The sequence below is a fragment of the Phyllopteryx taeniolatus genome, chromosome 7, assembly GCF_024500385.1.
Source record: "Phyllopteryx taeniolatus isolate TA_2022b chromosome 7, UOR_Ptae_1.2, whole genome shotgun sequence".
Classification (NCBI taxonomy): domain Eukaryota; kingdom Metazoa; phylum Chordata; class Actinopteri; order Syngnathiformes; family Syngnathidae; genus Phyllopteryx; species Phyllopteryx taeniolatus.
Genome location: NC_084508.1, coordinates 17,972,854 through 17,989,430, shown reverse-complemented (window position 1 = coordinate 17,989,430; position 16,577 = coordinate 17,972,854). Strand labels below are relative to the sequence as shown.

Below are 16,577 nucleotides of genomic sequence, written 5' to 3'. Positions count from 1 at the left end.
GTATGTGAAGTGCAAAAAGTGATTTGGGCTTGAAGTTGTTGCACCTAACAGTGAAAATCACTTGGGTGAAGGGAGTGAATCATCCACATTGACACAGCAGCAGCCCCTTGATTAATATAGAAGTGCGGTGAATAAGAGCGCAATCGTTCTTATTAGTTTTTCTGATGCAGATGCCTGCTGAGCATCTTATGTCCGATCTGATCTGACTGGCCTTCCTGCTTCCATCTCATTCACACTTCTTGTTTGTCGGGTGGCGAGACACCAGCTGGGTGATAACACTACCAGCTGCTTTCTTCCTGCTGCTGATTGGCTGGAAGACAACGTGCCATTCAACTAACAAAAACAACATGTTGAAGGTCCTTTGGATAATGTATTCTATGTGTAAAGTTTGTACTTCCAAAATGGCAGCCTTGTCAAAATGGCATCCCATTTCAAGGGAGTTAAAGAGCCAAACAAATAAGGCTAAATGAATATGTGCTTGGTGTATACTTTTTAAGGTTCCTTCAAATGAACGAATGTTGAAAAAAAAAAAAACCTTCTTGTGTAATTGCTTCAAACAGCGTGGCCCGCCAAAAAGGGTATTGATTTTTGGGGTGTCTGTTGGCTTGGCTGCCTCTGTATAATATTGACACTTTTAAAATAAGGTACTTGGTGTACCATTCACACAAACAGAATGTCAAGCAGACAATGGTACTCTCTTAAAGCTGCCGTTCACCTCTACCATCAACACAAAAAGAGGTGAATGTGTAAAACGTGCCTTTCCTTGCAATACATAGAGGGTGATGTAGTTACACATCATTTTACCTTCACTGGTGAATTTTTGCATGTAGTTATTATATTCTTGTAATCTTTGATGATTAAAAAAAGCTGCATTACGTGCATTATTATGTTTGAAAAGGTTAGCAGCAGCTTGTATTAGTGAGATGTTTGGTGTCTGTTTGTACGAAACTCCCTGGTACATTTTTTTTTTTTTTTTTTTAGCAATTAATTTGCATAATACAACAGTTAGTTCCGACCAAGCAATTTGTTCTGACAAGTCATTCCATTTGTGCTCTTACAAGTAGAATAGCACTCTGACATTTAACTTTACATATCACACCGCCTCACAGGTGTTTAAACACATTCATTTGGCCTAATGAAAAAGAAATTCCTCATTGTCTGTAATGAAAACAGCTAATCTGAGCAGCATTCCGTCTCCTTTCGACACTGGTGGCATTTTTCCGCGTTTAATGCGTCTTGAAGGTAAAAAACAACCGCTGCTGGACAGCTTCCTAGATGGAGTGGACGATGGGCAACTTGGAACGTAGACTAGCTGGCTACTTAGCAGTGCCAAGGGATTGTAAAAAAAACCTTCATGATTTAGTGTTCTCTGATAATGCTGCTATAAGTATGTGGAAGGCTAGAGGGCCCTGTAAGATTCACTATATTGTGGTGATCACTGCTAAACAAAGTAAATGAACTTTATCCCTGTCATCTGGCTTGTTTCCGTTGGCTATACTGTATGTGAAACTATTCCAATCAATCCTTCTCAAATGGTGGTCTCAAATGTATTCATGTTCTTTACTCAAGTAGAAGTATAGATATTAGGGTTTAAGAAGACTTCTGTAGTTTACTGAAGTGTTTAAGTAATGTTTTCCAAACTACTTAAAGTGTAAAAGTTCAAGTCATGCAAGGGAAAAAAATTCCATTAAGGACAAAAACGTAGCCCGCGTCACAGAGGCCTATTGTGCACAACCCCACCTCTCCCCCCAATTTTTTTTTCTAAAAGCCATAATGACTATAATGTTATACTAAAATGTTATGTTAAAGTCCACCTGTTTCAGCTGCATATATGCCCATTGAAAATGATCACATTTAGTAGGCCTACAATGCAAATACATTAAAGGAAAGTGTACTACTGAACATTGTGTTCATGGAATGGATGATATGATAACTATCCATCCATCCATTTTCTGAGCCGCTTCTCCTCACTAGGGTCGCGGGCGTGCTGGAGCCTGTCCCAGCTATCATCGGGCAGGAGGCGGGGTACACCCTGAACTGGTTGCCAGCCAATCGCAGGGCACATACAAACAAACAACCATTCACACTCACATTCACACCTATGGGCAATTTAGAGTTGTCAATTAACCTTCCATGCATGTTTTTGGGATGTGGGAGGAAACCGGAGTGCCCGGAGAAAACCCACGCAGGCATGGGGAGAACATGCAAACTCCACACAGGCGGGGCCGTGGATTGAACCCCAGTCCTCAGAACTGTGAGGCAGACGCTCTAACAGGTCGACCACCGTGCCGCTGATATGATAACTAGTTACCTAAATTATTTTAATAGAGCAAGAAGTCAAACTTCGGTGGCATGTTATCAATAACCTTTATTGGAAGGTAAGTGTGCATCTACTGTAAACTTTGCTGCAGGAATCTGTGAAGGCCACAGATGTAAGATAATAAAACTGGCCAAAACTAATTTGTGTACCCAAGGCAGGCTTAGAAACAAATAAGTGCTGTCAAAATAAATGATTAATCCAAGTTATTAAAAATAATAAAATACATACATTCTGTCGTAGGCACAAGGCCGCATCGCTTCCTCTCATCTCATAATACTTAAATGTTAAAAAGTATCCACATATTGATGGTATTGCTATGATTAATATGTGAACACGCCATCATACATCCTATTAAAAAGGCCAGTCTAAAAAGCATTAAGTACCGTTTGTAGTGAAACAAAAAGTCTCTTGATCTCTCTTGAAATGGTTTATTAGTGACAACATATTGTGGAACATGGCTTGGTACATGGCTAAGTACACTGTATTGACTTTTTAGGTTAGATTTAGGCTGACAGACTAAATTAGCTTGAGAAAAATGACCATCAGTTAAAGTGGTTGTTATTGTCGTTACAATTTGCACTCTTCCTTGCTGTTAGGAAAGTAATAGGATCACACAGCCATCTCATAACTGTGGGTAGGTCTGATGTTTTATTGACCTTCACCCATCACTGACAGCCTCCCTGTTTACACATTGTGAATGTGGTTTCATGGGGAGGTCTTTTTATAAAGACAAAGAGTCCAATTATAGGGTAGAAAAAAACAATTTAATCTCACTGCTGTTGGACTGAATTGTTATATTTTGTTTAGTGGTCAATGTTGTTGATTATCAGCCTTGTAGCCCTGTTGTTATGTGCACATGCACAAAACGGGGCCTGAGAGAGGCATAGACCACTTAGCATAATGCTGAATATGGATGTGTGGAGGTTGGGATAGTTGGCTGATCCACATGCACGCAAGGCCAGATACACTGTGACATATAATGGATCCAGGCAAGAATTGAGTCATGAATCTGACTGCGTTTATGCACATCATGTTTGTTCTTTCTATGGTTAACATCAGTCAGTCGTGGGCGGTGGACCTTCACTCAGCAGCCAAATCTCGACCTTTATCCCCCCCCCCCCCCCCCCCCCCCCCCCCCACCGGCTCTACATCTATGAGGAAGACCCCTGCCCCCACCCTGTTGATGAATGAGAAAGTTGGCACAGCACCAAAGACTCCCTTTTACGAATGTACTTACAATTGAAAATTATGTCCGGTGGCCACAGAGGGTAGTGACCAAAACAGTTCATGTTTATATTCCCTTTTTATATTCCATTACAACATTAAACTCTGTCGCGAGTCTTCTTCTTCTTTCTTCTTCTTTTCCTTTCGACTTGTCCCGTTAGGGGTCGCCACAGCGTGTCATTCTTTTCCATGTAAGCCTATCTCTTGCATCCTCCTCTCTAACACCAACTGCTCTCATGTCTTCCCTCACTACATCTATCAACCTTCTCTTTGGTCTTCCTCTAGGTCTCTTGTCTGGCAGCTCCATCCTCATCACCCTTCTACCAATATACTCACTCTCTCTCCTCTGCACGTGTCCAAACCATCGAAGTCTGCTCTCTCTAACTTTGTCTCTAAAACATCTAACCTTGGCCATCCCTCTGATGAGCTCATTTCTAATTTTATCCAACCTGGTCACTCCTAGAGAGAACTTCAACATCTTCATCCTGTTGTCTCTCTAATCCATACATCATGGCTGTGCTCACCACTGTTTTATAAACTTTGCCCTTCACCTAGCAGAGACTCTTCTGTCACATAACACACCTGACACCTTCCTCCACCTGTTCCAACCTGCTTGGACCAGTTTCTTCACTTCCTTACCACACTCACCATTGCTCTGGACTGTTGACCCCAAGTATTTAAATTCCTCCACCCTCGCTTATCTCTTCTCCCTGTACCCTCACTCTTCCCCCTCCACCCCTCTCAATTATGTACATATATTCTTACTTCGGCTACTCTTCATTCCTCTCCTTTCCAGTGCATGCCTCATCTTTCTAACTGTTCCTCCACCTGCTCCCTGCTTTCACTGCAGATCACAATGTAATCTGCAAACATCATGGTCCACGGGGACTCCAGTCTAACCTCATCTGTCAGCCTATCCATCACCACGGCAACCACGGCAAACAGGAAGGGGCTCAGGGCTGACCCCTGATGTAGTCCCACCTCCACCTTAAACTGCTCTGTCACACTTATAGCACACCTCACTACTGTTCTGCTGCCCTTATACATATCCTGTACTATTCTAACATACTTCTCTGCCACCCCAGACTTCCGCATGCAGTACCACAGTTCCTCTCTGGGTACTCTGTCATAAGCTTTCTCTAGATTTACAAAGACACAATGCAGCCCCTTCTGCATTGTGTCTTTACTACATTGTGGCAACTGTGTCGCGAGCCTGCCGGGCTAATTAATTACAGTATGATGCCATTGTTTAAAAATGTATAAAGCTGCGCCAGACGCCGGTGTTACACTGGCATTATTTTAGGGGCAGTGCCCAGTAGACTTGTGGCATATAACTAACACTATAGATTTATTTTAGGTTGTTCTTTTTGTACACAACATTGTATATTATATGACACAATTGGATGAGTTTCTTCAGACAATAGACGGGATTTTCACTGGTTTCAGTTTATTTTTAAATGTAGTCATTTTAATCTCTCCTACTTTTTTAAACAATATTTTCTGCCATGTCAATCCAATTACACACTATGAAGTTCAAACCAGTCTCTTTTTGCAATCCCTTTTGTCTCTAAAGAAATGGGCAAGAGAGCCTTTAAGTCATTGGCACCTTCTGACTGAAACACTCTACCTATGAATATTCGTCTGTTGTCCTCGTATCTTTAAAAATACCTTGTGTAATTATTTAAAACCTGATCGTCAGTGTTTCCGAATGTAATTTAATGAATTGTCACTCTTACTGTTTATTATTATTTTATTTTATATTTTTTAAATGATCTGACTTTTTTTTTGGTCTGTGTTCAGATTGAGGTTGTTAATGGTTATTCTTGTCAAGTGTTATTTTGTTTTATTAATTTTATTGTATTTTATTTTCAGTTTAGTGTGGTATTTTGGATTGCCCTATCTGTTGTATCTTCTGTGTGGCACCCCCTCGCAAACGAGGTGTTGCATCGCAAGGGGTTTATCCCACATAAATAAAGAATTTTCAATAACTTGCGACACTACTGTCCGAATCCTTTTCAAAGGCAGTTGATTAGGCGAAAACGAATCTGCACACTTTCAGCCTGACACGGTCGTAGTTCCTACCGATCCATTTTTAATAAAGTAGGATTGCTCAAGTCAAATGTCCTGTTTTAGCGGGGAAAAGTGCTACTGTGTTTCTGAAACCGAATCTCTATCGTATAACAGTTCACAATTGTAATTATCTAATAACATGACAAAAACCTAAAAACGTTCAATAAAATATCATACTCACCAGTGATGAGTGTTATTTGTAGACAAACACAATCCTGTTTTGCTACCTGTGTGTGTTGGGTCCCTTAGAGCCAGCTACATAGTTGTTGAAGTGGTGAATAAACCCTTTCCCAGGTTGAAACATGCCAGCCAGCTACAAGCATTGTCGGACTTACTATCACAATGTCCAGTTTGTCTTGAAAAGTCTGCCTTGAAAATATATTTTTTTAACCATTATTTCCGTCAAGTTCATCATCTTGCTCAGCCACCGGCTTCACGTAATGCAGAGGAATTCCACTCGATTAGCTTTAAACCAATCAGAGAATGGAAATATTCCAATGTCACCAGGGGCTGGCTAGATACCGCTGTTTAATACAATCTGAAATCTGATTGGTTCAGATTGTTAAAAAAATACAACAACAAAAAACCAACAACAGACATTTCAATTGTGTGTATTTGGCATCAGCCAGCAATCTTGAGTTTGAAGGCCCTTGGAAGATTACATTCATATGGCAACACACATCGAAGCTGAATTCTGATTGGACCACAAAAAATTAACCATTATACGACTGGAGGCTGCTCAGCCAAGATGATTACAAGAGACTGTTGGAAATCAAGTAATTAAATTTTATGTAAGTTGTAAATGCAGGTCAGTGCTTTTGATAAGGGTGAGCCCAGCAGAGGCGGCTTTGAGGGAACCCACTGCACACCTCTGACATTAATAAATCTTTATGAGCTACTGATGGTCATTACATAAAACCATCCACACTCATTTGCTCCCTCTCTTGTTGTTGCTTTGCAGGGTCGTAGGGAGTCGCTTCCTGTGGTCCACCACGTGGTCAGGCGACGTTACTCAGGCCTGTTGCTGCTTCCGCCACTGCGGAGAAGACACTCGTGTCAGGATCACCATTCTGACACCCGCCGGTTTTCTGCAACACATGGGTTACCATTGCATCGACTAGAAGCTCTCTACTGTCAAGCATTGGCCAATCATGATGAGAACCGGTCAGTTAATTTTTGTACTTTACGTCTAACTGTCAGTCTGACTAATGATTGTACATGGGCAGTAAGTCTGTAATCAGAAATCACCACATAAAATATTTAAAATGACTTGTATTATGCCAAGAAACTCTCCTACATCTCCATACCACCAGCCTGAACTATTTATACTAGGGGTTACCAGCCTTTTTGAAATGGAGAGCTACTTCTTACTGATTAATGCGAGGGCCTACCTATACACACTTCTGAAATAACACATTTGCTCAAATTACCTTTAGTTATACAACCCCAATTCCAATGAAGTTGAGACGTTGTGTTAAACATAAATAAAAACAGAATGCAATGATTTGCAAATTATGTTCAACCTATATTTAAGTGAATACACTACAAAGACAAGATATTTAATGTTCAAACTCATCAACTTTATTGTTTTTAGCAAATAATCATTAACTTCGAATTTTATGGCTGCAACACGTTCCAAAAAAGCTTGGACAGGTGGCAAAAAAGACTGAGAAAGTTGAGGAATGCTCATCAAACACCTGTTTGGAACATCCCACAGGTGAACAGGCTAATTGGGAACAGGTGGGTCCCTTGATTGGGTATAAAAGGGACTTCCCTGAATTGCTCAGTCATTCACAAGCAAAGATGGGGCGAGGTTCATCTCTTTGTGAACAAGTGCGTGTGAAAATAGTTGAACAGTTTAAGGAGAATGTTCCTCAACGTACAATTGCAAGGAATTTAGGGATTTTATCCTCTACGGTTCATAATATCATCAAAAGATTCAGAGAATCTGGAGAAATCATTGCATGTAAGCAGCAAGGCCGAAAACCAACATTGAATGCCCGTGACTTTCGATCCCTCAGGCAGCACTGCATCAAAAACCGACATCAATGTGTAAAGGATATCACCACATGGGCTCAGGAACACTTCAGAAAACCAATGTTAGTAAATACAGTTCGGTGCTACATCCGTAAATGCAACTTGAATCTCTACTATGCAAAGCAAAAGCCATTTATCAACAACACCCAGAAACGCCGCCGGCTTCTCTGGGCCCGAGCTCATCTAAGATGGACTGATGCAAAGTGGAAAAGTGTTCTGTGAGTCCACATTTCGAATTGTGTTTGGAAATTGTGGATGTCGTGTCCTCCGGGCCAAAGAGGATATGAACCATTCGGACTGTTATGGACGCAAAGTTCAAAAGCCAGCATCTGTGACGGTATGGGGCTGTGTTAGTGCCAATGGCATGGGTAACTTACAAATCTGTGAAGGCACAATTAATGCTAAAAGGTACCTACAGGTTTTGGAGAAACATATGGTGCCATCCAAGAAACGTCTTTTTCATGGACGCCCCTGCTTATTTCAGCAAGACAATGCCAAACCACATTCTGCACGTGTTACAACAGCGTGGCTTCGTTGTAAAAGAGTGTGGGTACTAGACCTGTCTCCCATTGAAAATGTGTGGCGCATTATGAAGCGTAAAATACGACAACGGAGACCCCGGACTGTTGAACAGCTGAAGCTGTACATCAAGCAAGAATGGGAAAGAATTCCACCTACAAAGCTTCAACAATTAGTGTCCTCCATTCACAAACATTTATTGAATGTTGTTAAAAGAAAAGGTGATGTAACACAGTGGTAAACATGACCATTCACCAATGGCAAATCAGAGCAAAGCTGTTGTCCATATTTAACTGGTGGAAAATGAGCGATCCAATCAGAGCAAAACTTATTTACATTGTCACATATTAATGAGAAATCTGGCCATCACAACAAAAAGACCAACTGGAATTGCTTGAAAAAGGGCATTTTCAACCTAAATTATTTTGCAAACCTGATAAAAGGACATCAAAGATGATAAAAAAATATAACTTAAAAAAATCTGATGTGTTTCACTGATTCAAAGAGAGCAGGCCTGATGGCATTACAGCTTATGCACTTTTTCTTTCAAATAGTTCAAAATTCGCACTGCTGATTTTGCAGTTTTACGGGTAAATAAATGTTTAGTCCAAATACCGTCACACAGTAAAGCTGTCCTCACTACACTTATGATAACTGTTTTGAACAGATTTTTATTGCACTTAAGTCTTACACTTCAATCAATATATCTTGTTGTTCCTATCTTATCATTGACCCTTATATCGTCCCCTAAAATTGTATGTTTTGGTAAAGGACAGTGGCGCCTTAACATGAGTTTAATTCATTCCGTGATCACGCTTGTAACTCAAAATACTCATATCTCAAATGATCATTTTCCCCATAGAAATGTCGTTAACCTGTTCCAGCCTCCCCCCAGAAAAAAACTACATAAAATTGTAATGTTTTAATAGTAGAATAGAAAAGAGATAGGTAAGATAGATAACAAGAGAGAAATGATCTGCCATAGTGCTTGGTCAGATTTGTGATCCCTGATATATTACCTAACATAAAAATGACAAAGAATAGAATCAAAGTATGGAAAAAGTTTTAAAAAGTAACAATCTAGAGAACAGAGTCTGCAGCCAGTTCGGCTGCAGCTGGAGACTGACGATCATTGTCTTGCTTTCCTCTTTTATCCTGTGCCGTTTTGCCCCACGTGAGTCTTCCCGGTGACATCATCACATGTATGAATGGGGCACAGAGGACTCCTCAACCCCTGCTCCTGCAAACAAACACATAGTCATAGTCATACATTAAAATACAGAATTGTACTAGTGTATTAAGTGTTCATCAAAAGCATTAAAAGCAGGGTTGTGTTCCTTAAAGCTGTATTTAATATTGTAAACTTTGTAACATTATGCACGGTGTGAACATAAACACTATGCTTGAATGTAGAAAAATAGACGGCACTTTAAAATACCATCCATCCATCTTCCGTACCGCTTATCCTCGCTCGGGGTCGCGGGTGTGCTGGAGCCTATCCCAGCTATCTTTGGGCAAGAGGCGGGGTTCACCCTGAACTGGTCACCAGCCAAATGTATTGAACTTCAGTTATGACACTGTAACATTATGCATTTTAAACATTTAATTCAGTGATACTTTCATGCATCACTAGAGGGAGGCCACGTATTACTGGTTACTAATACCACGATCTACAGTAGGTCAATGTAATGACTCAGAAAATGAAGAGAAAGTTTACATATTGCCCTTTTCATACTTTTTAGCTTTTGTTAATGATAATCTTATGGTATTTTGCAGACTAAAAATGGACTAAATGACAAAATGATGACTAAAACTAAATTACATTTTGGTGAAAAGACCAAAACAACTACATTCAAATTTCCTGTAAAAATGAACACTGCTTCCTGTATCAGCTTTGTGTTCAGCTAAATGAACAGAATTCCCACTAAGTCAATTTGTGATCAAATCATTATTTCAGTATTTGTACCTTTTTTTTTTGTAAATTATTTTGTTTGGCGGCGTGCCCTGAGATTTTTCTAATGTAAAATGCGTGCCTTGGCTTTGTACATGTTGGGAAACACTGGCATAAAGCACTGAGATAGCAAATCCCTGTCTCAAGTACATAACGGGTCACTTCCCTCTCAAATGCGCATTGAACGCTGAGGAAACGAGTTTTGAAATTGACAATTGATGGACAGATGGTGAACAGCTCAGACTCAGGAGGGCGGAGAGTAGCATAAAGGCCAAGTGAGGCAGGAAGCCGAGAGCGAGAGAGACGCAGGAGAGGAGGCGAGAGAAAGCAGAGAGTTGCACACTAACTGCGGTCTCTTCATCAGCGGACAGCAGCGCGGCATGTCACGTCCTCGCCTTCGCTAACGACCACTTCAAATGTAGTCTTACCCCCCCCTGGCCCCCACCCCCCTCCACCACGGCTCCTGTTTACTGAAGAAATCCGCTTCCCAAAACTAGAGAACGCACACGGCACAACATGGAGTGCGCGACGCTGATCAGAGACGGAGCCGGGCTGGCCAAACCACCCAAGCATTTGTGGCGGCAGCCCAGGACAAATATACGGATCAAACAGCGCTTCAACTCGGACACTGAGCGCTACCTGTGCCGTAACCGGACCCTGGAGAAGCTCCGACCCGTACTTAAGAAACCTCGATTGTCCTGGCCCACCTCGCTTAAACGGTAACCCCTTTCTTTTATAAATTGACTCTAAATTCAAAGTTCCAACAAAGTGGCGAAGTAGCGCTACCGAAGAGACCCAATGACAAGAGATGGTTCAAAAATGATTTTCATTCACACTGCCAGAGAGGTTTGAATTGACTGTGTAAGTTGTAGCGCCGTTGCATTTTGCCGTGGTGTAGAAATGCACTGTGTAATCGTGAGAGGTGTTACCACATTTAGTTACAAAATATTAGTAACACCTCTCACGATTATTCAGTGCAGTTCTATACTATACTGAAAAATACAACCATAATAATACACAAACGGTATCGTTAAAGTAACACCTCTCTGACATTGTGAATCAACATTGAGAGTTATAATTTGAGCCTAATTTTTTTGGAGCCAGTTCTACAATTGGATATTATTATGTTGTGCCTGTGTACATACTTAAGTGGCTCCAAAACGTATGTGTAAGATTAAAAAAACGAAGCCAACCTATTTCCTCTTACAATTTTTCTGTGCCTTCAACATTTAGAAGTTTTCCCATGTGTTCATCTCTAAACACGTTTCGAGTTCATATTGCTATCTGTCTGTCTCTCTCGCTGTCTGTTTGTCTGTCCATCTCTCTATCTACCTATCTTTACATCAATACGTCTATACATCTATCTATAAATCTATATAAATCCATCCATTCATTTTCTTTGCCGCTTATACACACGGGGGTCGCGGGTGAGTTGGAGCCTATCCCAGCTGACTTTGAGAAATATATATATATATATATATATATATATATATATATATATACATACATAGACACAGTATTAGTGTTGCACTAAGTACCGATACCAGTAACATACCAAGGTATTTTGATGTCAAAAATGGCACCAGTACCAGTTTTCTTTAGTACCGGTAGTTTAAGACCACTACCCTAAAGGTCGACAGTTAGCCAATGACTGCCTGTCTTCCGACAAGTTGTGTGCACGCGACTGTGTGGGAGCCGGAAGAATGAAATGGCGTTAGCCTTTGGGACATAACCTCAAGAGTCCGCAGCTTACGAGGCTGTGTGAGCAAAGTCAGTGTAATATGAAATGGATTTTCCTGTGCTGTTAGAGAAACTCGGCATTTGATGCACACGAGAATCAGTGTTACCAGCAGGAGCTGGATAGCATCGATAGCATGTAATGACTTGGCACGGGTGCGCGCCACACAGAAGGCCAGCTTGGAGTGCTGCCACCTGGATACAAGCTACACTCGTCGTCTGAGACCACTCCGGAAATCGGGGAGTTTGAGAAGAATGAAAATCCACCCGAATGCAAAAGGAAAACCACTTATTATCCAAGTGGATCAGAAAGGTCCACTTTTTGAGAATCGTGGCTCCGTATGCAAAGAATAAGAGCACTGCATTGAGTGGGTACACAATGTATTGTTTACAATGAGGGAAATCGAATGCAGTCAAGTACAAGAATACTGCACACTAAAAGCGTGAATGAAAAGCTTCAAAGCTGGAAATGCACAGTATTAAGTATATAGAAATAGAAATAATATAGTGATGGATAAAATATTAGATCCCTTGTTTCTTCAGTTTCTTGTACATTTTTAATGCCAGGTGCAACTAAAGTTACCTTTGTTTGGACAAATTTAATGAGTTAAATCTAAGAGCTGATATCCAGCTCTAGCCAGTTTCCATGGTTTTCTTGATAATAACCCAAATTATATCCTAATTCTATTATTACATAATTTTTAAAGTTTATTGTAATTGTTTGAATTAATAAAAATAAATGTAAAAGTATTTGAAGTGGTTTTGTCAGTTTTTATTCCACTGCTTTTACTGACGTTTCAGATTTTTGCCGTGGTATCGTTTCAGTACCAGTGTCGAGGTACTTTATGTAGTTATAGTATCTAAGTCAGGATTTTGGTATCGTGACACCACTAGTAGTATTAGTATCTATGTAGTATGCATATACATATATTGGGTGGAGTGTAGACTGCATTCCAGGAAAACTGCAGTAGTCTCCCTCTTTCTCTGCTGTCCTTTTTAAAATAGATTTTTCCGTAATATACTGTACATGATACTGATAATAGGAAATAATTGTCACACTAGGGCCGGCATGGTGGAAGGCTGGTTAGTACATCTGCCTCACAGTTCTGAGGACTGGGGTTCAAAACCGGCCCCGCCTGTATGGAGTTTGCATGTTCTCCTCGTGCCTGGGTGGGTTTTCTCCGCATACTCCGGTTTCCTCCCACATCCCAAAAACATGCATGGTAGGTTATTTGGAAACTCTAAATTGCCCGTAGGTATGAATGTGCTGTCCCACTGATGAAAATAATCTTGACCAGCATAAATCCGGTGCCGTGTACATTTTAAATCTGCGCGAAAGTGGGTTAGACCAGGTTTTCATAATTTTGCAGATGCGCACAAGCCGGCATATTTAAAAACGGGCAGTGTTTGTGGGAGTGGCCAACTTCATTCGCAGTCACTCAATAGTCGGTTTACATGGAGACTGTTTTTGTCATTTCGATTCAAATCATTCGCATTGAAGATTTCTGGTCAACTGTTTACATTTGACGTGATCTATTCCGATTGTGTGTATACATGTGCACTACATTTAATCAGAACAGCCATGTGACATTTACACATCGACGAGAATGTCTCATTATTTATCAAGATGAGTCTCCTGTTTCTATGCCATTGTTGTCGTGAGTGGATATATTTTTAATGTTAATTGTTAATTGAACTGTGGCTGTAGCTAACCTTCCCATAGCTGACTCTTTTTGTCTTTAGACCACAAAATAGTTGACTGAATCAGTAGCGCTACTGGTGGTTGGAGGTAATTAGTGCACTCTTTTTTTGCCCGAGTTATTTCAGGATTAATTGACAGAATTTTAAACAATACTAATTGATTATTAGGATCATCTGTATTTTATACAATGCGGAATTGGTAATAAGGGGCACAAAGTGTAGAAAAAAATATCTTCCACACATTACACCAACCATGCAGAGCCTTTGACAAAAAGGACACCATACATTTTTTTGTCTACACCAGTCGGAACAGTACCACCAGGAATTACAACAGATTTTGTGCATTAAAGATGTTCTGTAAAGGTCTTTTGTAAAGAGAAGATATTAGAATCACAATTTCCTTCCTATCAGCTCAAACCATCTGGACATTCTTCTTTGACCTCTGCCATTACTGTGGAACTGTCCAAAGAACTGCCACTCTGTGGATGATTTCCCTTTGTTGGACCATTCTGTGTAAGACTGAGAGATTATGTGTGAAAATCACAGTAATTCAGCAGTTTCTCAAACAGTCAAACAAGCCATTTAGCACCAACAAACATACCACATCCCAAGTCAGCCAAGGATGTACTTGCACGAGGCCATTCAAATCATGCTGGGCATGATCATGAATAACTGGCAAGAGGAACGGTCCAACAATCACGTTACGTACGTTGCACATGCTCGTGCAACTTTTGGCCATTTAGTTAGTTAGTAGTAGAAGTGGTAGTAGTAGTAGCAGTATTTTTTTAATTAGCTTTCAATCATCAGTCATTTCTTTCACATTAAAATTCTAACACATTAAAATTCTAACACAGCCAAAAGTTACATTTTCTTTATTACTTTTGTTTATACCTGATTTATGTAGTGGTCTCTCTCACTCTCTCGCTTTCTCTCTCTCTCTCTCTCTTGCTCACTCTCACTCTCTTTTTTTTTCACCTGGTCCTCTCAAATCATATTGACTCTATCTGATTTCAAACAGCTTCTGAGTACTGTACCAAAGTAAATTATTTTGGATTTTGTACGTTCTATGCTGTTTTAAATTCAACTGAGTCTTAATATTTAAAAGTATTAAATGGATAAGTAGTACATTAGTTGGTTCTATGTGGTTTGATAGATGTTTTTATAGCTCTTTTTTTGTAACTTAAAATAGTGCTAGTGTTGGTTTTATGTGTTACCCCATATCGACACACAGGAAGTCATGCAATAAACAGAGAACAACATTAAAGATAAAGTGTGTACAGTAGTCCCTTGTTTATCGGAGGGGGAGGGCGAGGGGGTTACACATAGCCGGCCCTACCTAATGCACTCATTTGCGATTTAGAAATCGAATAACATTGTTTTTAACATTGTCTTTAATTTATAAAATGTTGTTGCAGAAATGATTGTTGAGGTCCAAATTAATTTCAGGATCACACGTATTATTTTCTACATAGTCAAAGGTCTGTTTGCTGGATTTCTGCCCACTTTGACCAATGTTTCCACAGTCAAAGAAATCCTCCTTGTCAAAGTCTCTGAACAGAAACGTAATACTCATCAATACTTGTCATCATTAATGTAGTTAGTGTTAGTGTTTAATTACATAAATGCCTGACAATATTCTGCGCCATTGGCCACAACGGCCATCAAATATGTGTTGGGGATGTAGGGTATTATTTAAAATGTTCATTCATGTATTTGTTAATTCCTTTTGTATTATTGCCATCTGCTGTGTTTATTTCTATTCTGATAGGTGGTGGTTATCCTTAATAACTGGCTAGAAATGATCCCATTACAGTAGTTGCATGCCAGGTTTATATTACACGCGTGCCAGACCAATCGTGTCGGGCCAAGGCTCACCTCTTCCAAGCAAACTCAAGCATACATCAGCGCAGTCACACTAGACAAACATGCTGGACTTTAGATATCAAATGTGCTCAAGCACAGTTCAAATGACCTAATATGAAAAAGCCTGTCTTTCCCATTCTGAAGCTTGCATTGAACTGAAGGATCTTACATTGCTGCCATGTTTGCCTGTTAAGATATTTGTATCGGTATGGATCTGAACAATGATAACTGATGACGTGATTGTGAGTTTACAAACATTGTATCGGTAAATATTTCGCGTCAAAAACACTTATCTATCAACACGTATGAATTGAATCAGTATGAATAGATGTCCTGATTAGGTTTGCGTTGCTTGCCTCTCCCTGGATATACTCCAGCTCCCTGCAACCCTGGTAAGAAAAAACAGATGGCAAATAATGGATGAAAGGTTTCTTACATTTGCTGTACACTGTTTTATATTTTGTGCACATGGAGAGGATGCATTTGTGTGATTGATGGGTTAGCTAACAGGGAACTCCCTTCTGGACCTAATCAATCACACTGATAGAGGTGCTGCTTTGCTTGTTTGTTTTCCACTGTGTCAATCCTCACTGCTTTGTACACAAAGACAATGAGTGACTATTGCTCTGTTGGTTTTGTTGTATCTTACAGTTTTTATTGTAACAAGAACGTTATACTGAAATGAGTTTGTGCTTTTTATAATGTTCAAAGTGGGCAGCAAATGCTTTCTCTCATCTTTTAAAAGATAACATTTTGTTATTTACACTGAAGTTGGAAACTAGATCATGACACTTTAACTTGTGAAACAACAAATTGAACTGAAAACACCTTAAAATGATTTTCTCTTCACAAATGGGAGGCTTGAATAATAGCACATTTGATTGAGATTCTTATCACCCTGAAACATTTTTTTTCTGTGCAGTAACTTTTGTTTGGCTCGACAAAGGAGACAAAAGGCTTCAATTGAAATGGTGTATGTGATTGGCTGCTGCAAAGTTGATGGGGCACGACAGGCGCCTGAGCTCAGCTCTGCTGTTGACATTTGCTGTCAACAAGTGATGCTACGTTTCATTTCGCAACACGCAAGAGAAACTCTTTTGTTAATCCCCTGATAGTTAATTAGTTCACCGCATTAAACCGTTTCCATTTTCAGAT

The 16,577-nt window shown here is 40.0% G+C and overlaps 1 protein-coding gene across 5 annotated transcripts in view; it reads left to right on the top strand.

The window, feature by feature from the left end:
* Nucleotides 1-16,577, top strand: part of LOC133481380 (cAMP-specific 3',5'-cyclic phosphodiesterase 4C-like) — a 95,202-nt gene that overhangs the window by 13,266 nt on the left and 65,359 nt on the right. For 3 of the 5 annotated variants that reach the window (XM_061780634.1, XM_061780627.1, XM_061780629.1), the window contains exon 3: nt 6,576-6,778. In XM_061780634.1, coding sequence (XP_061636618.1) covers nt 6,576-6,778 — 203 coding nt within the window. Of the gene's footprint in view, nt 1-6,575; nt 6,779-10,354; nt 10,841-16,577 lie in introns of those variants that run through there. The other 2 variants (XM_061780628.1, XM_061780630.1) reach the window with 2 other exon arrangements.